Source organism: Rhinopithecus roxellana, chromosome 3, assembly GCF_007565055.1.
Source record: "Rhinopithecus roxellana isolate Shanxi Qingling chromosome 3, ASM756505v1, whole genome shotgun sequence".
Taxonomy (NCBI): domain Eukaryota; kingdom Metazoa; phylum Chordata; class Mammalia; order Primates; family Cercopithecidae; genus Rhinopithecus; species Rhinopithecus roxellana.
The window spans coordinates 62,573,733-62,598,187 of record NC_044551.1 but is presented as its reverse complement, the minus strand read 5'-3'; the positions used below and the strand labels follow the sequence as shown (position 1 = coordinate 62,598,187).

Genomic DNA, 24,455 nt, shown 5'->3' with positions numbered 1-24,455 from the left:
TTTGACATGAATACAATATATGAGATCTCACCATCCAGTTTTCTCACTAACCATAAAGTCTCTGAATAATTTGCTTTTACACATTCCCTTTTGGAAAATCCTACAAATTTTCCAAGAGGAAATAGGAATCTGACTTCAGTTGCAAAGTTAAGATGCTTTTCCATAAATGGAAATGACATCATCTCATCTAGTATTACATATATATGATCTTATATGATACTCACTATTCTATCAGATAGGTTTTCTGAATGGAGCCAGATCTGGTGGGTAGTGTATTGCTTGTACGAAATGAGTATGTGATGTTGGGGTAACTAGATTGGATGAGGCTGGAGTTAGGCTTCATAATGAATATTTTCTCATATGGCCCTTCCTAGTTTTGAATCAACAGTATTTGGAGGCCCTTGCCATGCTTGATATCAAACAGCAGAAGATGGCTCAGGAAAACATGTGCTGTGATAAAAGTGACTTTGCAGAGGCTTCAGGTCTTGAGGTAGGTAAGCATGTGGAAAAGCTGAACAGAAGGGACATTTTCTACTTTCCTTTTCTTTGCCCCATTGCCCTTGTGTACACGTTCTAGGATAGCACATATTAGCAATTTGAGGATGAGAGTGAGAGAGGCCCCTGGGTTTGCCCAGGTCGGCTCTTCCAATCTTGCTGGTTCCATGCCCTTCATACAGGACATTGTTAGACATGAGGGAATGTGCTGGCCACTTCTGCCCCGTTTATTTCTTATCTTTATGGTTCTAGCAGAAGCCGTGTTGGTAATGTCTCACACCTGGGTCGGGGCTTACCATTTGAGTGCTTTCGTACACATTGTTGTATCTGATCTTCATCGGAGTCTTGTGAGGGCTGCAAAGCAGGTATTATCCCCATTTTAGAGAAGAGGAAACTAAGGCTCAAATTAGTTCAGTTACTTTCCTGAGGTGGCAAGGTCAATCTGTGGTAAAGCCAGGTTCAGAATAAAAATCTGCTGGTGCAATGCCAATGGCTGGCAATGTGGGAGTTTGGCTAATGAGGTCAGAAGGGGCCTGGGACTCAACAAAAATAATGGAGCAGTAGAGTGAGAGGGGGCAGCCATGCACTCATTGTAGAACTTAGGAAAATTGGTAATAATAATAGCAAATACCTGCAAAGTCCTGAACAAGTTTAGAAGATGTTCTAAGTGCTTTACATACGTTGATATATTTAGTCCACACAACTACCCCATAAAGTGGGTACTGTTATAATCCCCACTTCACAAATGAGGTAACAGAGGCATTGAGGGGTTAAGTAATTTGCCTGGGGTCACACAGCTAGTATGTCGTGGAGCTGGGATTTGCAGCCTGTAGACTGAGCTTAGAGTCTGTGCTTTTGAGCACCATGCTCTGCTGCCATGGGTGGAAAACTAGTGTAATAGCAAAAAGGAAAAATACAAGAAACAGCTTAAAGAAAGTTTAGGGACAGGCTGTTTTATGATACTCTTGAGTAGACTGCGGGCCAGCCTTACCTCCAGCTAGACAGGAACAAGGGCCCTGACCCAGCTGATGAGGGAGCACTGAGGTAAGAAGTAGCACTGGGAGTCAGGGGTCCTGGCCGAAGCCTGTCGCGATTTATATTAGCCCTTCCCAGGTCTTGGTTGCTTTTGGCAACTTAGGCATGGGCGGTTATCAGGAGTAGGAAAATGAAAAGGGAAAAGACCTTTCTGCCACAGATCCACCATTTGTACATTCAGCTCAACTGAAAGCTCACCCCGTGCTTCACGGTTATCGTTGATGTGAGAAAGAATGTTCCGAAATGGCCTTTATACTAAGGGAGGCAGTGGAATTTTACTCTCTGAAAAGCCTCTAAAATAGGATTATATTTTATGTCAGCTCATCCATGTGAAATGTACAGCAACGGGAAGATGCTTAGACAACAATTTTATAGTAAATTCCACACAAAACTTTAATTTTTTTTTTTTTTTTTTTGGTTTGGTTTTGTTTTTGAGACAGGGCCTCACTCTGTAGCTCAGGCTGGAGTACAGTGGCACAATCATAGCTCTCTGCAGCTTAGACCTCGTGGGCTCAAGTGATCCTCTGACCTCAGCCTCCCAAGTAGCTGGGACTACGGGTGCACACCACTATCACACCCAGCTAATTTTTTTTCTTTTTTTTTGTAGAGACAAGGTCTCATGTTGCCCAGGCTGGTCTCGAACTCCTGGGCTCAAGCTATCTGCCTGCCTCTGCCTCCCAAAGTGCTGGGATTACAGGTGTGAGCCACCACACCTAGCCCATATGTAACTTTAAAATATATGGGCCGGGCGCAGTGGCTCATGCCTGTAATCCCAGCACTTTGGGAGGCAGAGGCAGGCGGATCACCTGAGGTCAGGAGTTTGAGACCAGCCTGACCAACATGGAGAAACCCCGTCTTCACTAAAAATACAAAATTAGCCTGGCGTGGTGGCACATGCCTTTAATCCCAGCTACTTGGGAGGCTGAGGCAGGAGAATTGCTTGAACCTGGGAGACTGAGGTTGCGGTGAGCCTTGATCACGCCATTGTACTCCAGCCTGGGCAACAAGAGCAAAACTCCATCTCAAAAAAAATAAATAAATAAGTAAATAAATATGGCACAGGCTGACTGCAGTGGCTCATACCTATAATCCCAGCATTTTGGGAGGCTGAGGCAGGTGGATCATTTGAGGTCAGGAATTCGAGACCAGCCTGACCACCATGGTGAAACCCTGTCTCTACTAAAAATACAAAAAAAAAAAAAAAAAAAAAAAAAAAAAATTAGCTGGGTATGTTGGCACATGCCTATAATCTCTGCTCGAACTTGGGAGGCAGAAGGTGCAGGGAGCTGAGATTGCACCACTGCACTCCAGCCTAGGTGACAGAGCGAGATTCCGTCTCAAAAATAAAGAAGAATAAAATAAAACATATGGTGCACTATGTTGTATAGATGCCCCTGTGAAATTGGTACATACTGGAATATGTTGGGAAAGTATTTGTGGTTAGTTTTCTGTTTGAGACGGAGTCTTGCTCTGTTGCCCAGGCTGGAGTACAATGGTACAATCTCAGCTCACTGCAACCTCCACTTCCCGGGTTCAAGCGATTCTCCTGCCTCAGCCTCCCAAGTAGCTGGGATTACAGGCATGAGCCACCACGACTGACTAGTTTTTGTATTTTCAGTAGAGATGGGGTTTCACCATGTTGGTCAGGCTGGTGTCGAATTCCTGACCTCAGGTCATCCACCTGCCTTGGCTTGCCAAAGTGCTGGGATTACAGGCATGAGCCACCACGCCTGGCCAGAATCTAGTTTAAAGAGTTTATTCAAGCACAAAAGTTGAGGTTGGATCACCCAGGGAGGCACAGATTCCAAAGAAGTCAGTGTTTTCGGCCGGGCGCGGTGGCTCACGCCTGTAATCCCAGCACTTTGCGAGGCCAAGGTAGGCAGATCACGAGGTCGGGAGATCAAGACCATCCTGGCTAACAAGGTGAAACCCCGTCTCTACTAAAAAAATTCACCGAGCATGGTGGCAGGGGCCTGTAGTCCCAGCTACTTGGGAGGCTGAGCCAGGACAATGGTGTGAACCCGGGAGGTGGAGCTTGCAGTGAGCCGAGAGTGCGCCACTGCACTCCAGCCTCGGTGACAGAGCGAGACTCTGTCTCAAAAAAAAAGAAAAAAACAAAAACTCGGTGTTCTAAAGTGTAGAAGTTTGGGCTGACTTATATGGACAATGTTTAGGGAAGTTTAACAGAATTCCAACATCTTTTGATGGTATGGTTTAGTGCATAGTTACAGAGATCTTATTAGTTGAGGTGATTGTTTTCTTTTGGGGAAGGTATATTTAACATTCCACACTGAAAATGTAACAGCCCTGGGGTGCTTTTGAAAGTCATCTAGTCTGAGTTAGGTATAGGAAAATAAGACAGCTAATCTATAACAGAGGTCAGTGATGGAAGCAGAAAGGTCTGGTCTCTGGTCTCTCCTCCTCATTTACAGAACAAGAGCAACAAGGAAGAGGGTTACTCTCTAATCTAGAAGCAGAATTTCAGACATGCTGCCTGACTCAATCTCCAGGGCTTAACTTCATCCTTGGCATAAGTTTGGATGGTGCTAAAGTTCTATTCTTTTACACAGGAATCAATCATATTTTTAAAAATTTTTTTAGGAGTGGAGGGATGACTGTTTTTCTCATTGATATATTAAAATTCCCTTGTCATTTCTGAGTAAATGACTCTCCTTAGAGGAAACTGGCAGTAGTGAATGCCGGGCATCAGGGCCACACTGTCACAGGAAAGGTGGGCTGTGGATGTTAGTGTTAACCATATTGTTAGGCTAAACTCCTGCCAAGGACTCAGACCTATAGGATAGTGGTGCCAGGATTAAAGGTTTTAAGAGTGAGATGAAGGAAAGTAAAATTCCCTTTTGTGTTCCAAGTCATGACATTCTTTTCATTGTTTGTAGTTAATTTCCATTTGTGTTCTAAGATTCCAGTCTCAGCTTTCTTCTATTTTTCTTTCCAGTTTTTTTGGATCAGATGCCTGAGTAGTAGTGTGCATGAGTATGTGCATAAATGCCTCTGTGTTTGTGTGCACCTAAAACAGTGCGACACTTAGTAACAGGAGCAATGTTTTTCAATTTAAAGCTTGCAGTCCTCGGAGCCTGCCTTTGTCATGGGCCCAGAGGGAACCCCTGTTCTTGTGCCAGAATGGCAGCGTCCACTCGGAAACTGCTTCTTCAGCTCAAACAAGAGGTATTGCATTATCACAACAGCAAAAGCTTTAGTTTTGTTTCTCTGTTAATAGCAGAATAAATGGGCATGTTTGCAATAATTAACTTCGTTTTAGTAGTTATTGACTATGGAGCTTACGCTTAGTTTTTATGTGATAGCATCAACTTATTAACTGGATTTTGTTTACCTGGTTCCAAAATACAAATATTAATAGTGCTTGGGACAGGGTGCAGGGGCTCACGCCTGTAATCCCAGCACTTTGGGAGGCTAAGGCAGGCAGATCACCTGAGGTCAGGAGTTTAAGACCAGCCTGGCCAACATGGTGAAACCACGTCTCTACTAAAAACACAAAAAATTAGCCAGGCATGTTGGCAGGCACCTGTAAACCCAGCTACTTGGGAGGCTGAGGCAGGAGAATCCCTTGAACTGGGGAGGCAAAGGTTGCAGTGAGCCGAGATTGCACCACTGCACTCCAGCCTAGGCAACAAGAGCGAAACTCCTTCTCCAAAAAAAAAAAAAAGTATTTGGCATGATATTTGAAGCTTAAAGTTGTTTGCCTAAGTGTATAATTAATATTACTAAAATTTATATTGTTCTCATCTGTACATGGCCCTAAAATTACTATATAATAGAAGGAAAATGTACATTTATGCTTAAAATCACTAGGATCAGCAACACTGATTAATGGAGAGATAAGCATGGAGTGTATTTGAACAGCAGCAGCAAGGCACAGTGAAAGGAACATTTGTACCAGCCAGACCTAAGTTTGCATCTTTGTTCCACCATTTAGTAGCTGTGTGGCTTTGGACAGGGTAGGTCTCAGTTTTCCTACTATGTTAAGTGGAGGGTAATAACTACCTTGGATGGTTGTTGTGAGGAAATAGACATAACATGTTTAGCACAGCACCAGGAACATGCCAGACATTAATTCAAATGATAGCTGCCATTATATTTGGTCTTTACTTACAAATACAGTAGTACATGGACCATAATTCTAAAATGTTTTACCTTTATTGAAGGTATGGAATTTAAAGTCCTTAGGTGTGGCAAACCACCATGGCACGCGTTTACCTAGGTAACAAACCTGCATCCTGCACCTGTATCCCAGAACTTAAAATAGAATAAAATAGGACACAATTAAATTTTTAAAAATTAAAGTGTTTTTTTTGTTTTTTTGTTTTTTTTTTGAGACAGAGTCTCGCTCTGTCACCCAGGCTGGAATGTAGTGGTGCAGTCTCAGCTCACTGCAACCTCCGCCTCCTGGGTTCAAGTGATTCTCTGTCTCAGGCTCCTGAGTAGCTGGGATTACAGGCGCCTGCCACCACTCCTGGCTAATTTTTGTATTTTTAGTAGAGACGGGCTTTCACTATGTTGGCCAGGCTGGTCTTGAACTCCTGACCTCATGATCCGCCTGCCTCAGCCTCCCAAAGTGCTGGGATTACAGGTATGAGGCACCACACCCGCCCAAAATAAAGTCTTTAAAGTATATAGGAAAGTCAACAGTTGGACAGTAGCCATTCATTAAGAAAAGCATGAGGGGACAATGGGTTATGCCTGTAATCCCAGCACTTTGGGAGGCTGAGGTGGGAGAATCACTTGAGCCTAAGACGTCACAGTTACAGTGAGCCATGTTTACACCACTGCACTCTAGCCTGGGTGACAGAGTGAGAGAGCCTGTCTCAAAAACAAAAAAGAAAGGCGGGGCGCAGTGGCTCATGCCTGTAAACCCAGCACTTTGGGAGGCCGAGGCAGGCGGATTGCCTGAGCTCAGGAGTTCGAGACCAGCCTGGGCAACACAGTGAAACCCCATCTCTACTAAAATACAAAAAATTAGCCAGGCGTGGCAACATGTGCCTGTAGTCCCAGCTCCTCAGGAGGCTGAGGCAGGAGAATTGCTTGAACCCAGGAGGCGGAGGTTGTAGTGAGCTGAGATCACGACACTGTACTCCAGCCTGGGTGACAAAGTGAGTCTCCATTAAAAAAAAAAAAAAGAAGAAGGAGAAGGAGAAGGAGAAGAAGAAAAAGGAACAAGAAAAGAAAAAGGAAAACATGAGATGACATTGATCAAAGTCAAGGTCATCTATGAGAAGTATTTGAAAGGTAGTATTCATCATTATTTTCAGTGTTGTGGTCTGGAATGGCCAAAGCTGAGTTGAAATGCAGCCTTTGGCATCCTCCTATCTTTCATACTGGGCCCTTTCTCCCAGGACTTGAGCAGGACACACACACAGGGCCTGCGTGGGGTAGTGAGGTCCAGGGGTTAGATTACCAGGCAGTTGACAGGCATCACAAGGGAAACTGCTGATCGTCTGGATCAGAGTAAACTGCTACTGCAGAAGTAGCAAGTATTAATTAGTGTAAGCAGATAAACTAGATCAAACACAGGCAATAGACCAGTGCTAGGCAGGGAGATTGTGTGTGTTAATTTGATTCAGCAAGAATTGTTCTGGTTTTGTCTCTAACACCTCCCAAACTTTCTTTCAAAACCAGTTGGAACTTTTGCAGAAGAGTAAAGAAGAAGCTTACGTGATGGCAGATGCTTTCAGAATTGCATTTGAGCAACAATTAATGAGGAAAAATGACCAGGCACTACAATTGACACAAATGGCTAACGTGTGTAAAAAAGCAACAAAATGGATGAATTGGAAGCACCTTAAAGAGGATGGTAACTATGAATTATAATGGCAATAAGTAGGTGTAATTTCAGTTGTTTTGTTTATAATACAAGTTGATAAAGCACACTTAATCCAGTGTGGGCAAATATAATTGAAACTTCACATATGGTTGTGGTTTACTTAAATATTTAGCAACTATGAAAAAAAAGGAGTCATTGGATATTACATGTGTAGATGAACTATTGGAATCCACAAACCATAACATAATAGGAATATCCCTTTTCTAGTACTCTTCTGTTTCATTTAAATAAGACCATGTTTAGTGGAAAAACTTTATAATAAAAGTGCTTGGTGATTAAAGGCAGACTGCCAAGAAGGAAGTAATGTGAAAAATGTCATTGAAACATGACATTAAATGGATCTATCTAATTAAACTTTATTGAAATGTATGCTTCTGAGAATGAAATTGAGGAATACAGGAAAAACCTTAGGTTGGACAAATTAATAAAATATTCTTAGAAAAAATGAAGCAGAGGCCGGGCGTGGTGGCTCAAGCCTGTAATCCCAGCACTTTGGGAGGCCGAGACGGGCGGATCACGAGGTCAGGAGATCGAGACCATCCTGGCTAACACGGTGAAACCCCGTCTCTACTAAAAATACAAAAAACTAGCCGGGCGAAGTGGCGGGCGCCTGTAAGTCCCAGCTACTCGGGAGGCTGAGGCAGGAGAATGGCGTAAACCCGGGAGGCGGAGCTTGCAGTGAGCTGAGATCCAGCCGCTGCACTCCAGCCCAGGCGACAGAGCAAGACTCCGTCTCAAAAAAAAAAAAAAGAAAGAAAAAATGAAGCAGAAATTTAGGTTTAGGTTTTGGTTCATGAGCCCATCAAAAGTTTATGGGCTTGCAGTGAGCTGAGATCCAGCCACTGCACTCCAGCCCAGGCGACAGAGCAAGACTCCGTCTCAAAAAAAAAAAAAAAAAAGAAAAAATGAAGCAGAAATTTAGGTTTAGGTTTTGGTTCATGAGCCCATCAAAAGTTTATGGCCAGGCCGGGTGCGGTAGCTCATGTCTGTAATCCCAGCACTTTGAGAGGCCGAGGAGGGTGGATCACCTGAGGTCAGGAGTTCAAGAACAGCCTGGCCAACATGGCAAAACTCCATCTCTACTAACAACACAAAAATTAGCCGGGCGTGGTAGCACACGCCTATAATCCCAGCTGCTCAGGAGGCTGAGGCAGGAGAATCACTTGAACCCAGGAGGCAGAGGTTGCAGTGAGCTGAGATCATGCCACTGCACTGGCATGATGAGACTCCGTCTCAAAAAAAAAAAAGTTAATGATCAATTGAGTATTATTATATCCGTTTATTAAAAAATATATTAAAATAGCATGAGAGAAATGAAGTAGATCTTCCAGTATAAACAAAGTAGCTGTTATTTTTTAGAAATCTTAGTTTCTCTTAGTTGATATCAATTTTTATTTATCAATATTCTGTAGAATTCATATTGCTTCAATTTAAAATGTCAAATTATAATTTGAAACCATTTATCAGTTGAGAAAGAGTCAAGTGAAGTTTATAAGAATTTTAAATGTTTTGTAGAAAAATTCTAGGATGACTGTATTTCTAAATATTTTCTTATCTGTCAGATCTATAATTCTAATTCTAATATCTCTTATATTCAGGTGAATTTAGAAAGACTAATACATATATTGTAATATTTAAAATGATCTTAAGGGAACACCATCATAGAAAATATTTAAAATGAAACCTGGCCGGGCGCGGTGGCTCACAGCAGAACTTTGGGAGGCTGAAGTGGGTGGATCATTTGAGGTCAGGAGTTTGAGACCCGCCCGGCCAACATGGTGAAACCCTGCCTCTACTAAAAATACAAAAATTAGCTGGGTGTGGTGGCAGGTGCCTGTAGTCCCAGCTACTTGGGAGGCTGAGGCAGGAGAATCGCTTGAACCTGGCAAGTGGAGGTTGTGGTGAGCCAAGATTGCACCACTGCACTCCAGCCTGGGGAAAAGAGCAAAACTGTCTCAAAAAAATAAAAATAAAAAAAGAAACCTGGCCTTGCGCGGTGGCTCACACCTGTAATCCCAGCAGTTTGGCAGGCTGAGACGGGCAGATTACCTGAGGTCAGGAGTTCGAGACCAGCCTGGCCAACATGGAGAAACCCCATCTCTACTAAAAATACAAAAATTAGGCCGGGCGCGGTAGCTTACACCTGTAATCCCAGCACTTGGGAGGGCGAGGCGGGTGGATCACGAGGCCAGGAGATAGAGACCATCCTGACTAACACGGTGAAACTCTGTCTCTACTAAAAGTACAAAAAATTAGCCGGGCATGGTGGCAGGCACCTTTAGCTCCAGCTACATGGGAGGCTGAGGCAGGAGAATGGTGTGAACCCGGGAGACAGAGCTTGCAGTGAGCCAAGATCATGCCACTTCACTCCAGCCTGGGCGACAGAGTGAGACTCTGTCTCAAAATAAATAAATAAATAAATAAATAAATAATACAAAAATTAGCTGGGCATGATGGCACTCACCTGTAATCCCAGCTACTCGGGAAGCTGAGGCAGGAGAATCACTTGAACCTGGGAGACGGAGGTTGCAGTGAGCCAAGATCGCGCCACTGTACTCCAGCCTGGGTGACAGAGCAAGAGACTGTATCTCAAAAAATAATAATCATCATCATCATAAAATGAAATCTTTATAGTAGATAGCCATTTTGTTTGAAATATTTCTTTTCAAACAGTATATATTACTAATCGTGTAGGAGTCAGCTGTTACGAATTTTGGTTTCGTAAACTAAGCTTTCCTCTTTTTCTTTGCTGAAAAGGGTAAGAAGTGATGCAGAGGGATGATAGAAATAGAAGCAGTAAATCAGAACTACAGAGTAGGGAAAAGCAGATCATAGAAGCTACATGTTTGGAGTGTTCATTAGATGGAAGCCAGGGCAAAACAGGAAAATATAATGTTTTATAACACTCATTCTGAGAAAATCATTCATATTATCCTGAAATTAATTTCTAAAAATGTTTTCTGACATGAAACTTTTGAGAAAATATAATGGCTAAATTGCCAACAATCTTTTAGCTTTTTTCTTTTTTTTTTAGACAGGATCTTGCCCTGTTGCCCAGGCTGGAGTGCAGTGGTGTGATCATGACTCCCTGCAGCCTCTACCTCATGGGCTCAAGCAATCCTCCCACCCCAGCCTCCCTAGCAGCTGGGACTATAGGCATGTGCCACCATGCTAGGCTAAATGTTGTATTTGTTTGTAGAGATGAGGTCTCACTATGTTACCCAGGCTGGTCTCAAACTCCTGGGTTCAAGTGGTCCTCCCTCCTCGGCCACCCAAAATGCTGGGATTATAGATGTGATCCATTGCACCTGGCCAACAGTGTCTTATAATAAATGCAAAATAATGTATTTAGATAATATGGTCATTTTCTATAATAATCTCTTGATAAAAGCTGATGGTGCAACTTTAATGTTCAACCCAGGGTAGGTGATTTTGCCAGGGAAAAAGCTAACATGGTCTGTGTATTTAGCCTTTTAGGAATCAGTGGAAAACACTAAGAATATGGACCACATCTATGTGTAGATAATCTTCCTCAGACACCTCCTCTCAAGCCCTTGATAGCAGGTGGATTGTAAACTCCTCTTTGAGGACAGCCCTGGTGTTTTGTGCTAATTGAGGGCAGATCTTCTTAGAAAGTCAGATTGTAAATATTTGTTTGTTTTGATAGAAGTGGAAAGAAAAGTGATGGGAAAAAGAAGAGACAGGCCAGGCACGGTAGCTCACGCCTATAATCCGAGCACTTTGGGAGGCCGAGACCGGCAGATCATGAGGTCAGGAGATCGAGACCATTCTGGCTAACATGGTGAAGCCCCGTCTCTACTAAGAAAATACAAAAAATTAGCTGGCCATGATGGCGGGCGCCTGTAGTCCCAGTTACTCGGGAGGCTGAGGCAGGAGAATGGCGTGAACCTGGGAGGCGGAGCTTGCAGTGAGCCAAGATTGCGCCACCGCACTCCAGCCTGGGTGACGGAGTGAGACTCCCTCTCAAAAAAAAAAAAAAAGAAAAAGAAAAAGAAAAAGAAGAGACAAAGGGGAAAGTCAGGGTTAAAGTCATCTTAGTCTTATGAAAACCAGTCAGACCCTGTCACCTGCATGCAAGGCCTGCAACCCTGCGTGGAGCTTGGCCATTAGGATAGTGCAGCATAGACAAAGCTGCATTTTTCTCAGGAGCTAGATTCATACTCATTTCAGCACTTGAGAATATGTTCATTTGATGTTCCATAATTCCTGACTTTCTCAGTGTCAGAGACAGGAGAAACCAAAGTGTTTTCCTGTTCACACAGCACTCACCACTCAGCTCAGTGCTTCTGACACCAGATGTTGAGGGTGGGGGATTCCCCACACACCAGCTGGGTGTCCTATCATTTTCCTCAATTCTCCCACTGTCCACCTGGAGTTACAGTCACATCCCGTAGGTTAGAGGCTCAGTCCCACAAGGTGGCCTGCACTCCAAATGCCAGTCAAAAGCATGGGGTTGTCTCCGCCGCTCCTGACTGACTGGCTGTATGTACACTGGAATTCCCATGTCGCCCTCCTCAGGCTCCACTGATTTGCTAGGACTCCTCACAGAACTCCGGGAACCACTTCCGTTTACCAGTTTATTATAAATGATCTTACAAAGGATGAAGATGAACAGCTGGATGAAGATATGGACGGGGCAAGGCAGGTGGGAAGGGATGCTGTCTCTGGTGCACCACCCCTCAGGAACCTCACATGCTCAGCTTTCTGGAAGCTCCCCAGACCCTTTTGGGTTTCTATGGAGGCTTCATTACGGGGACATGGTACATCATTGGCCGTTGGTGATCAGCTCAACCTTCAGCCCCTCTCTCTTCCCTGGAGTTTGGGGACTGGGGCTGAAAGTTCCAGCTTTCTTTCTTTTTTTCTTTTTTTTGAGACGGAGTCTCGCTCTGTGGCCCAGGCTGGAGTGCAGTGGCGCGATCTCGGCTCACTGCAAGCTCCGCCTCCCGGGTTTACGCCATTCTCCTGCCTCAGCCTCCCGAGTAGCTGGGACTACAGGCGCCTGCCACCTCGCCCGGCTAGTTTTTTGTATTTTTAGTAGAGACGGGTTTTCACTGTGTTAGCCAGGATGGTCTCGATCTCCTAATCTTGTGATCCACCCGCCTCGGCCTCCCAAAGTGATGGGATTACAGTTCCAGCTTTCTAATCACAAGATTGGTTCCCCTGACAACCAGCCCCCATCCTGAGGCTATCCAGGAGCCCACCAAGAGCCTCATTAGAACAAAAGATGCTCCTATTACCCAGGAAATACCAAGGGATTTAGGGGCTCCGTGTCAGATGCTCCTAGCACTCAAGAAATTACACTCTTAGGAATTGTGTGTTAGGAACTGGGGTCAAAGACCAACTCTGAGAAAAAATTCACCTAACACCCCTATCTACTAGGATTTTAGGAGTTCTATGTCAGGAACTGAGGGCAAAGACCAAATATATATTTCTTATATTACAATATCACACTCAGCTATTGACAAACCTGAGGAAGATTCCCACAAAAATTACAATTCAGAGGGGTATTGCTACCAATATTTGAGTTCCAGTAAGGCACTGAGAGAGACTGAAGGCAGAATTTTAAATAATTGATTTAGGCCAGGCATGGTGGCTCATGCCTGTAATCCCAGCGCTTTGGGAGCCTGAGGCAGGAGGATTGCTTGAGCTCAGGAGTTTGAGACCAGCCTGGGCAACATAGGGAGACCCTGTCTGTATTAAAAAAAAAAAAAAAAAAAAAAATTAGCCAAGTATGGTGGTATATACCTATGGTCCCAGCTACTAGGGAGGCTGAAGTGGGAGGATCGCTTGAGCCTGGGAGGCTGAGGCTGCAGAGAGTCATGATCCCACCACTGCAGTCCAGCCTGGGTGGTGGAGCAAGACCCTGTCTCAAAAAACAATTGATGGCCAGGGGCGATGGCTCACACCTGTAATCCCAGCACTTTGGGAGGCCGAGGCGGGCGGATCATCTGAGGTCGGGAGTTTGAGACCAGCCTGACCAACATGAAGAAACCCCGTCTCTACTAAAATACAAAATTAGCTGGGTGTGGTGGCACAAGCCTGTAATCCCAGCTACTTGGGAGGCTGAGGCAGGAGAAACGTTTGAACCCAGGAGGCAGAGGTTGTAGTGAGCCAAGATTGCGCCATTGCACTCCAACCTGGGAGACAAGAGCGAAACTCCGTCTCAAAAAAAAAAAAAAAAAGATTAATCTCTCACAGCTTTTATACATCTATACAAGTTTCGGTAGTTCCTTCTCAGTGACAAGACTTTAATTCATTTTATTGGTATATTTCAGTAATCTGAAGAGGTGCGGGGTAATACAGATTATTTTTATGTTTAGTAACACTTTTAATATCAACTTTCTTTTTGATATGGCAGTTTAGACAAGTTTTCAGAAGTAGTTTATAAGCATACTTCTTTCTTTCTTCGTTTTTTGCTTTTGGAGTTTTTTTTTTTTTTTGGTCTTAAACTCCTGGGCTTAAGCAGTCCTCCAGGCTACCAGCTTGAGCCATCACACGGAGCTATTGCTTTTTTTAGACTGAAAATAGGGACACAGATTCATCCACTCATCAAAGTGTCAGTTTCTCTGACTTCTGTTTGCCACAGCTCCTCATGGAAGGGGTCAGGGCCACCCTCGTCACTGTAGTCTGTCAGGATTGGTGGGAAGGGGATCTCCCCTCATCTGCTCTCAGTTTGCCGGTAAACCACTTTTGGAGAATATTCCAAAAACATTCTTGAAATGTTCCTTGTACAATCTGAGATTTTGTGCCTTCTGCAAATTACTTCCCTTCAGTGGATGAAGAAGGACATCAGTGATGTCAGCACGTGAAATATTAACTATTATGCTAATACCTGGGCAGGGCCTTTGACAATTGTGGTATTTTTGTTTTGTTTTGTTTTGGTGATGGTAAAATATATCTGAAGTTTACTATTTGAACTGTTTTTTTTGTTGTTGTTGTTTTTTGTTTGTTTGTTTGTTTTTTGAGACGGAGTCTCGCTCTGTCACCCAGGCTGGAGTGCTGTGGCCGGATCTCAGCTCACTGCAAGCTCCGCCTCCCAGGTTCACGCCATTCTCCTGCCTCAGCCTCCCGAGTAGCTGGGACTACAGGCGCCGCCACGTCGCCCGGCTAGTTTTTTGTAGTTTTTAGTAGAGACGAGGTTTCACCGTGTTAGCCAGGATGGTCTCGATCTCCTGACCTCGTGATCCGCCCGTCTCGGCCTCCCAAAGTGCTGGGATTACAGTGAACTGTTTTTTAGTGGCATTAAGTACATTCACATTGTAATGTTACCTTCATCACCATCCAGCTCCAAAGCATTTTCATCTTTCTTTACAGAGACCCTGTCCCATGAAACAGTAACTCCTCACTTCCCCTTCCCCAGCCCCTGTGATTTATTATTTAATGGCACAGTTCCCTGAGGAGAAAATAATACATTTCTCATTTTAGAGATGAGGAAATCAAGCTGAGAAAACTCACCTGAGGTCATACAGTTAGTAAGTGGCTAAATGAGGATTCAAGTCCAGGTCTTTGTGGTTCAGAAGCAGAGTTTGCATGGCTCAGAGGCCCCCTGTGGCCTGCAGACATGTTTTGTTAGGTCTGCTTAGTGTATTCAAACAGTAAGACTAGTGGCTGACATTTAGAATGGGAAGATGTCATGATAGATCTGCATTTCTGGCTGCTCTTGAAGACTGTGATGATCCAGTGACATGGACTGCATTCTTGTGTGGCCTCTGCGTCAGCTGGCGCAGAGGGGCGGCTGTGCCGTGTGGCAGGGCGGCAGTCTTGCTGCCTCTCACCTGCACCGCTCCTGGCTCTGAAGGCTGTGCTCTGCCCACTGCATTCCACTGTGTGCTCCTGGACTCACTTGTCCTAGAGGATCAAGTTACCTCTTTTGCTGGAAGTATATCAGTGACGATATTTTAATGTCTCAGCTGGATTTTCATGTTCAATTTTAGGATTTCCATCACCAAGGAGTAAGAAGACCTTTGGGCAGAGACTTCTGGGTATGCTCCCTTCAGAAAACAGTTCTAAGAGGATGGAAGACCAGGACAGTCCTCAAGAGGTCCTTAAGATGCTCATAGATTTGGTTAGTGTCTTTGCTTTCTTTTATTTTGCAAATTATGATTAAGGCCAGCTTGTCCATCCCACGGTCTGTGGGCTGCATGCAGCCCAGGACAGCTTTGAGTGCAGCCCAACACAAATTCGTACTTTCTTAAAACATCATGAGATCTTTTTGAGATTTTTTTTTTTTTTAATTCATCAGTTATCATTAGTGTTAGTGTATTTTTTTGTTTTGTTTTGTATGTTTGTTTGTTTGTTTGAGACAGAGTCTCACTCTGTTGCCCAGGCTGGAGTGCAGTGGCACAATCTCGGCTCATTGCAACCTCCACCTCCCGGGTTCAAGCAATTTTCCTGCCTCAGCCTCTCGAGTATCTGGGACTGCAGGCGCCCACTACCATACCTGGTTAATTTTGTGTGTGTTTTTTTAGTAGAGACAAGAGTTTCACCATGTTGGCCAGGCTGGTCTTGAACTCCTGACCTCAAGTGATCTGCCCGTGTTGGCCTCCCAAAGTGCTGGGATTACAGGTGTGACCCACTGTGCCCGGCCAGCTGTTAGCGTATTTTATGTGTGGCCCAAGACAATTCGTCTTCTTCCAGTGTGGCCCAGGGAAGCCAAAAGATGGGACATCCCTGGGTTAAGCTAATCTATTTGCTTCCTGTTCATTCAACTCTTTCTCTCTCGACCTGCACTTGCCTTCTATGCCCTTTTCACAGTTGGAATACCAGACTCCACCTTCATGATCTTTATCTCCTTCAGCTCCTCTTTTCCCGTCATCCATATTCTTTCTGTGTAGGTTTAAAGGCTCCATCTTGGAAAACAGGCGGTTCCTGTAGTTAACTCCAGCCAGCTTTGCCGTCTGCATTTATATATATACAGTTTGTGACAAGACTGCCTGTTTATTGAGGTATTTTTAAAGTGTTCAAGGTATTTCCTCACACATTATATCCTTTAATCATCACCACAATCAGTCCTGAAATCAGTCCTGCTACCCACATTCCACAGATGACTCGACTAAGACACTGAGACTCAGGTTATATGAACATACTTATCTCTAGACTGTTCTATATTTCCATACAAATATATGAAAGCAATTTTATATACAAATAACTTCAACGTTCTTTTATAAATATACACGCTGATATATTTTTTATATGTTGAAATATATCTATCTATATATACACGCTTCATATAGATCTATATTTTCCCTTCATTTCCAGATGACTTGCAAAATTTTCAATGCTGTCTTCTGTTCTTTTAAAAAATAGTCGTTGGCACCGGGCGCAGTGGCTCATGCCTGTAATCCCAGCACTTTGGGAAGCCTAGGTGGGTGGATCATGAGGTCGGGAGATCGAGACCATCCTGGCTAACACGGTGAAACCCTGTCTGTACTAAAAATACAAAAAATTAACCAGGTGTGGTGGCTGGCACCTGTAGGTCCCAGCTACTTGGGAGGCTGAGACAGGAGAATGGTGTGAACCCGGGAGGGCGGAGTTTGCAGTGAGCCAAGATCACGCTATTGCACTCCAGCCTGGGCGACAGAGCGAGACTCCATCTCAAAAAAAAAAAAAACAAAATCATCGGCCTGGCATGATGGCACACATCTATAATCCCAGCACTTTGGGAGGCCGAGGCAGGTGGATCACTTGAGGCCAGGAGTTCAAGACCAGCCTGACCAATATGACTCCATCTCTACTAAAAATACAAAAATTAGCCAGGTGTGGTGGTGCATGCCTGTAGTCCCAGCTACTGTACTAGGAACGCTGAGGCCCAAGAATCACTTGAGCCTGGGAGGCGGAGGCTGCAGTGAGGCAAGATGGTACCACTGCATCCAGCCTGGGCAACAGATCCACACCCTGTCTTAAGAAAAAAAAAAAGAATCGTGAATAACATGTAGTATAATGTTTGGGGATCAGGTGATACCTAATTTATTCATACTGATGGACAGATCAATATGAATATCAGGGTTGAACATTTTGATAAAATAGTACAATACTCCTTTCTCTGAATATATTCTGTGATTTATTGACTAACTTGTACATGTTTAATTTCTGTGCATGCAGCTGAATGATAAAGAAGAAGCTTTGGCTCATCAAAGAAAAGTTAGTTACATGCTTGCTCGGGCATTGGAAGACAAAGACACTGCCTCAAAAGAGAATAAAGAAAAAAATCCTACAAAAGAGAATTTCCCTTTCAACAACCCCCTGCATAAGACTTCAGAATTCTCTGTTTTGGGTGATCCTGTACATTCAAGTGTCCACATTTCAAATTCTGTGGGCTGCATTTGTTCAATCCAGCACTCTCAAATAGATCCAAACTATAGAACTCTTAGAAGATCCCATTCTTTGCCATCAAGTATCATATTTTAAAGACAAGCCAGTTGAAATTGGAACTGAGAGTTGTTTATATCAAGAGACTTTGAAAAATGATTTTGTAAATTTTGCTGCATCTTGAGAAGTTGTATGTTTCCTAGGTATTTCTAAATTTTAGGAGGTCGCTTAAATATTTTCTACATTTTCTTTTTCTTCTTTTGAGATGGAGTCTTGCTCTGTCGCCCAGGCTGGAGTGCAGTGGCGTGACTCGGTTCATTGCAACCTCCGCATCCCGGTTCAAGCAATTCTCCTGCCTTAGCCTCCCGAGTAACTGGGATTACAGGCATGTGCCACCACGCCCAGCTAATTTTTGTATTTTTAGTAGACACAGGGTTTTACCATGTTGGCCAGACTGGTTTCAAACTCCTGACCTCAAGTGATCAGCATGCCTTGGCCTCCCAAAGTGTTGAGATTACAGGCATTGAGTCACTGCACCCAGCCTATTTTCTACAAGAAATTAGTATTCTGTGTTGACATTTTATTTATAAATTACATTACTGTATTTATTTTATTTACAAATTACATTACAGGCCAGGCGAGGTGGCTCATGCTTGTAATCTCAGCACTTTGGGAGGCTGAGGCAGGTGAGTCACCTGAGGTTGGAGTTCGAGACCAGCCTGACCAACATAGAGAAACCCCATCTCTACTAAAAATACAAAAAATTAGCTGGGCATGGTGGCGCATGCCTGTAATCCTAGCTACTCTGGAGGCTGAGGCAGGATAATCACTTGAACCTGGGAGTGGTAAGGTGTGGTGAGCTGAGATCGCGCCATTGCACTCCAGCCTGGGCAACAAAAGTGAAACTCTGTCTCAAAAATAAAAAAATAAAAAAAAAAAATTACAGTGTTTGCCAACATCCTATAACAAAAAATGATTTTTGGGAAAAATAAAAAATTATTTTTGATTGACTATAGGGATCTTAGATTGGCTAAATCAACAATATAACAATGTATCTTAATGCTCTAAGAAGTAACAATACCTAGGAGTGACTGAATGTTAATTTTTGGAATACATTTATCTTATTTGCCTTTTTCGGTAATTTTCATTTACCATATAAAGTTTAGAAATAGCAATTTCCTTAACTTCAATAAGACAGTTATGATGGTGGGACCTTGGCAGAGTATATTGAGTCATTGCCGGCTGCCTTCATGGCTTCTTGTCAGGGTAGTAACATTTTGCAGCCAAATCTGCAGATTTGTAGCCAAGTCTACAAAGTACTTAACAGCTCTTTTCATTGCATCCTGTGAGATGGTTGTGATGATCCAGAAAATGGGGTCACAGGAATCTTAAGCTGCCTGAGCCGAGGTGATTTCTAGGAGTTTTTTCGTTTGTGGTGAGTTGGGGTATGTCGGGATGGGGTGTGTGTGTAGACAGGGTCCTGCTGTGTTGCTCAGGCTGGTCCCAAACTCCTGGCCTCAAGGGATCCTCCTGCCTCAGCCTCTCAAATGAGTGCTAGGATTACAGGCATAAACTACCACAACTCAATAAAAAAGTTTTTAAAAATTTACAAAGCTCATATTTGATCCAGCTAGGATTTTACCCTGTACATTTGTATTTCTTGTAGGCTGGTGCACAGATATCTTTAATGGCTACTAATTGCTGCTCTGCATATGAAAACAAATGGCTATCAAGGCTGGAAGCAGTGGCTCACAGATCTGGTCTGAATCTCTTGAGTCCAGACCAGTCCAGAGTTCAAGACCAGCCTGGGCAACATGGTGAAACCCCATCTATACAAAAGCTCAGCAAGGCATGGTGACATGCACCTGTTGTCCCAGCTACTCAGGGGGCTAAGGCAGGAGGATGATGGCATGAGCCCAGGAGCTTGAGGCTGCAGTGAGCTGTGATCGTGCCACTGCACTCCAGCCTGAGTGACAGAGTGAGACCCCTGTCTCCCAAAAAAAAAAAAAAAAGGCCATCAATACAAAAATGTTTATCTAAACTACTGTACATCCATACAATGGAATACTCCACAAAATGGAGTGATCCATACGATATAGCAAATGAATAAAGCAAAATGCACGTGTTAACAGCTGTTGTGATACCTCAGTTCTTGTCTTCTTGGTTTAAAAGAATTTAAACAAAAGACAGCAAAGGAGATGTGGCATAATTTATTGCAAGAGAAAGGAATATTTTGAAAGTTAGGTGCAGAATAGACACTACACCTGAGAGAGAGAGAGAATTCAGGGCCAGCTGCTCATAAGGGTGAGACAGCATTGATTATTGCTGGAGAAACTCCCTTTATGGGAGTTTTGCATTGTTATTCATGAGGTGAGAAGAGGTGTTGCTAGTAATCATGTCCTGGGTAGTCCTCTGCGCAGACGCAGTAGCTGTTCACGCTTGTTCATACATGTCTCATTAGCATCTTAAATTTCCACCTAGAGTTGTGTTTTTTATTATTATAATGTGAAAAGGATCAGTTTGAGGACAGGTAAAATCAAAATGTGCATGCTACCTAGAAGGGAAAGTCCCTTCTAGGGATAGCTTGCTTGAATGAGCTCAATTACAATGTGAATGCTGAGGTTTATTGTGTTGGCTTTACGGTCATGAGAACATGGTCATTTCCTTGACTACCTGATACGGTTTGGCTGTGTCCCCACCTAAGTCTCATTTTGAATTGTAATCCCCTAATCCCCACATGTTGAAGGAGGGATTTGGTGGTAGGTGACTGGATCATGGGGGTGGTAACCCCCCCATGCTGGTCTCATGATTGTGAATTCTCATGAGATCCGATAGTTTTATACATGGTAGTCTCTCCTGCTGCCATGTAAAACATGCCTGCTTCCCCTTCTGCCAAGACTATAAGTTTCCTGAAGCCTCCCCAGCCATGTGGAACTGTGAGTCAATTAAACCTCTTTCCTTTATAAATTACTCAGTCTTGGGTAGTATCTTTATAGCAGTGTGAGAATGGACTAGTACACTCCTATCCTGCCTCATGTGTTAAGACACATTTTATGAGTGTCCTCAGATGCCTTTGGCACTATTATCTCCCGGACCCTTAGCTGCTTGGCTGCTTCCCCCTTGGCAGTTCCCCATCTACACACACACACACACACACAGATGAGGAAATCAGACAGATCTGAAGCACAAGTGGGTTTGATGCATTGCTGCTGGCTCATAGATGGTGAATGCCACAGGACAAAGGCATGGAAGCTTCCTTAAGCAACTGAGAGAGGCCCTGGGCTAACAGTCAAAGGGGAAATGGGGACAATGGAGCACAAGAATTTTAAGAACTGCATGAGTGGCCGGGCACGGTGGCTCACACTTGTAATCCCAGCACTGTGGGAGGCCGAGGCAGGCGGATCATGAGGTCAGGAGATTGAGACCATCCTGGCTAACATGGTGAAACCCTGTCTCTACTAAAAATACAAAAAATTAGCCAAGTCTGGTGGCAGGTGCCTGTAGTCCCAGCTACTCAGGAGGCTGAGGCAGGAAAATGGCGTGAACCCAGGAGGCAGAGCTTGCAGTGAGCCGAGATCGCGCCACTGCACTCCAGCCTCGGCAACAGAGTGAGACTCATCTAAAAAAAAAATAAATAAATAAACCAAAAAACTGCATGAGCTTGGTAGCCCAGGGGCCTCCAAATAAAAGTATTATCTAAAACCTTGACTTTGGCCTTGTGAGACCCTAAGCAGAAAACACAGCTGAGCCAGATACATGACCTACAGAATTGTGAACTAATACATTTGTGTTACTTTAATTAGCTGGGCATGGTGGTACACATTTGTAATCCCAGCTACTTGGGAGGCTAAGGTGGGAGGATTGCTTGAACCCCAGGATTTGGAGGTTGCACTGAGCTGAGATTGCACCACTGCACTCCAGCCTGGGCAACAGACCAAGACTCTGTCTCATTAAAAAAAAAAAATTAACCAGGCATGGTGGTGTGCACCTGTAGCCCCAGCTACTGGGGAGGCTGAGGTGGGAGGATGGCTTGAGCCCAGGAGTTCGAGGCTGCAGTGAGTCATGACTGTACTACTATACTCCAACCTGGGCAACAAAGTGAGACTATCTCACAAAAAAAGGAAGGAGAGAAGAGATTCTATCCATGTACATACAATTTTGAGACTCAAAACAATGCTGTACATTGTTATGCATCTCACTACATGCATTCTTACAGAATAGTAGCATAAAATCATGGAAAGATACATAACAATTTCATAGAGTCATTTCCCTTTGGGGAAAGTGAAAAAGAAAAAAATAGAAATAAAGTGAAGTATTAAGAGGGAGCCTCTTGTCAGGTGCAGTGGCTCATGCCTGTAATCCCAGCACTTTGGGAAGCTGAGGTGGGCGGATCACTTGAGGTCAGGAATTCGCGGCCAGCCTGGTCTCACATGGTGAAACCCCATCTCTACTAAGAATAAAAAAAACTTAGGCAGGTATAGTGGTGTGTGCCCATAATCCCAGCTACTCAGGAGGCTGAAGCAAGTGAATCGCTTGAACCTGGGAGGCAGAGTTTGCAGTGAGCCGGGATTGCGCCACTGCACTCCAACCCGAGTGACAGAGTGAGACTGTCCCCCGCCTCAGCAAAAAGGTTGGGAGGAATCTCAATTTTATCTGTAATGTTTTCTTTTTTCAGTACATTCAGTATACTAGTATTTGTTCAGTTTGGGTAGTATTTACTATACCACTACTACATTTTTATTTTTAAACACTACCCGTGCCACTACAGATTTGTGGTACTATAGGGGCCAGATCTTCAAAATAACTGGTAATAATTTTTATTAAGTTTTCCCTACTGCATTTTCAATTCTACATTTCAAGAGAATTGGACTTTTCTCACTTTTGCAGTCTAATCAGAAAAAACAGAATTTTTATTTTAAAATACATTTAATAAAAAAACCCATAGTTTTACATATTTTACATGTGTAGAATATTTACAAACTCACTTCTACAGCATTTACTTAATGTTTACTATTTTTCCACTATATGCCTTTTTTGGCTATTTCCTTCAGTAGTAAAATGTTGTCCAGTGTTCTCTTTAAAAAATTAGTTTCTTGGGCAATCCTCCTAGAAAGCAAAAAGAAAAAGAAATAAAGAAGTTGTTCACATTTAACAAAGTTCACATTCTCATAGCAATTTTAACCAGTCACTGCATTCCAACTACATTATTTCACTGACACACTTTTCCAGTAGCACTTGTTAAACATTTAGCATGCAGTTCACAGAAGGAATTTATGAAGGGAACAAGGCACACATAGATAGTTCCCGTAATTCTGAGGTATACACAAAAGTTGCTGAAGTGTTCTCAATGAAAGTAAACATACCTAAAACAGCACAGTCTCTCTACTTTATACAATTTAAATTTATAAAAATTAAACAGCTAGCAAGCTACATTTCTTTGCTGTTGTTCAGTCGCTAGCCATACATGAGCTATTTGGAGTTTTCTGAATTCATTTAATTTCTTATAAAAGTGGGAATTTTACCTTGTTCTAAGGCCTCTGTTCTTTTCCTTTTCGTTGCCAAAGTCGGATTTGATTGCTCCTTTAAGGTTTCCACTGGACAGTTTGGTCTTGGCAGCTGACATCCAGGTGTTGGCCCTGGCCGATTACTGAAATACTTCATTTTCAGTGCCTTTTAAAAGATACCAAAAGTAAGGTAGGTGAGTATCTGAAATGTGTGAAGGAAAATATTACCTTAAAGATTATAGGGAACATTAAAAATACTATGTGAACGCCCTCATTCCCAAAAACAAAACAAAATTAATGTCAAGTATTTGCAAATGCAAATTACTACAAATAAACATCTAGGATCCTAAGATTGGCTGATAATTCCATTAAAAGACTGGCTGGGTGTAGTGGCTCACGCCTGTAATCCCAGCACCTTGGGAGGCCAAGGTGGGTGGATCACATGAGGTCAGAAGTTCGAGATCAGCTTGGCCAATATGGCAAAACCCCATCTCTACTAAAAATACAAAAATAAGCCAGGCGTGGTGGTGCATGTCTCTAGACCCCACTACTTGGGAGGCTGAGGCAGGAGAATTGCTTGAACCCAGAGGCGGAGGTTGCAGTGAGCCGATATCGCACCATTGCACTCCAGTCTGGGTGACAGAGCGAGGCTCCATCTCGAAAGAAAAAAAAAAAAAAAAAAAAGAGACTCCCTTCTAATTTTTCCATAATTAAATAGCCTATACAGGTTGAATATCTCTTATCTGAAATGCTTAGGACCAGAGGTACTTCAGATTTGGGATTGTGGAATATTTGCATATACATGACATATCTTGGGGATGGTACCCAAGGTTAAAAATGAAATTTATTGGCCGGGCGCGGTGGCTCAAGCCTGTAATCCCAGCACTTTGGGAGGCCGAGACGGGCGGATCACGAGGTCAGGAGATCGAGACCATCCTGGCTAACATGGTGAAACCCCGTCTCTACTAAAAAATACAAAAAACTAGCCGGGCGAGGTGGCGGGCGCCTGTAGTCCCAGCTACTTGGGAGGCTGAGGCAGGAGAATGGCGTAAACCCGGGAGGCGGAGCTTGCAGTGAGCTGAGATCCGGCCACTGCACTCCAGCCCGGGCGACAGAGCGAGACTCCGTCTCAAAAAAAAAAAAAAAAAAAAAAAATGAAATTTATGTTTCATATACAGATTATACATATAAACTGAAGGTAATTTTACACTTTTTTTCTTGTCTCTTTTTTT

The 24,455-nt window shown here is 43.5% G+C and overlaps 2 protein-coding genes across 10 annotated transcripts in view; one reads left to right on the top strand and one right to left on the bottom strand.

Moving 5' to 3' along the window:
- CCDC125 (coiled-coil domain containing 125) overlaps positions 1-19,850 on the top strand; it is a 53,104-nt gene extending 33,254 nt beyond the window's left edge. For 5 of the 7 annotated variants that reach the window (XM_030927569.1, XM_030927567.1, XM_030927570.1 and 2 more), the window contains exons 8-12: positions 375-490; positions 4,609-4,716; positions 7,186-7,360; positions 15,346-15,476; positions 17,513-18,137. In XM_030927569.1, coding sequence (XP_030783429.1) covers positions 375-490; positions 4,609-4,716; positions 7,186-7,360; positions 15,346-15,476; positions 17,513-17,818 — 836 coding nt within the window. In that variant the 3' untranslated portion in view covers positions 17,819-18,137. Of the gene's footprint in view, positions 1-374; positions 491-4,608; positions 4,717-7,185; positions 7,361-15,345; positions 15,477-17,512 lie in introns of all 7 variants that reach the window. The other 2 variants (XM_010380221.2, XM_010380223.2) reach the window with 1 other exon arrangement.
- Positions 19,851-22,507: 2,657 nt separating this feature from the next.
- CDK7 (cyclin dependent kinase 7) overlaps positions 22,508-24,455 on the bottom strand; it is a 41,850-nt gene continuing 39,902 nt past the window's right edge. For 2 of the 3 annotated variants that reach the window (XM_010380219.2, XM_010380220.2), the window contains 2 exons: positions 23,242-23,389; positions 22,518-22,825 (listed from right to left, as the gene is read on the bottom strand). In XM_010380219.2, the coding sequence (XP_010378521.1) occupies positions 22,797-22,825; positions 23,242-23,389 (177 nt within the window). In that variant the 3' untranslated portion in view covers positions 22,518-22,796. Of the gene's footprint in view, positions 22,826-23,241; positions 23,390-24,455 lie in introns of all 3 variants that reach the window. The other variant, XM_030927740.1, reaches the window with a different exon arrangement.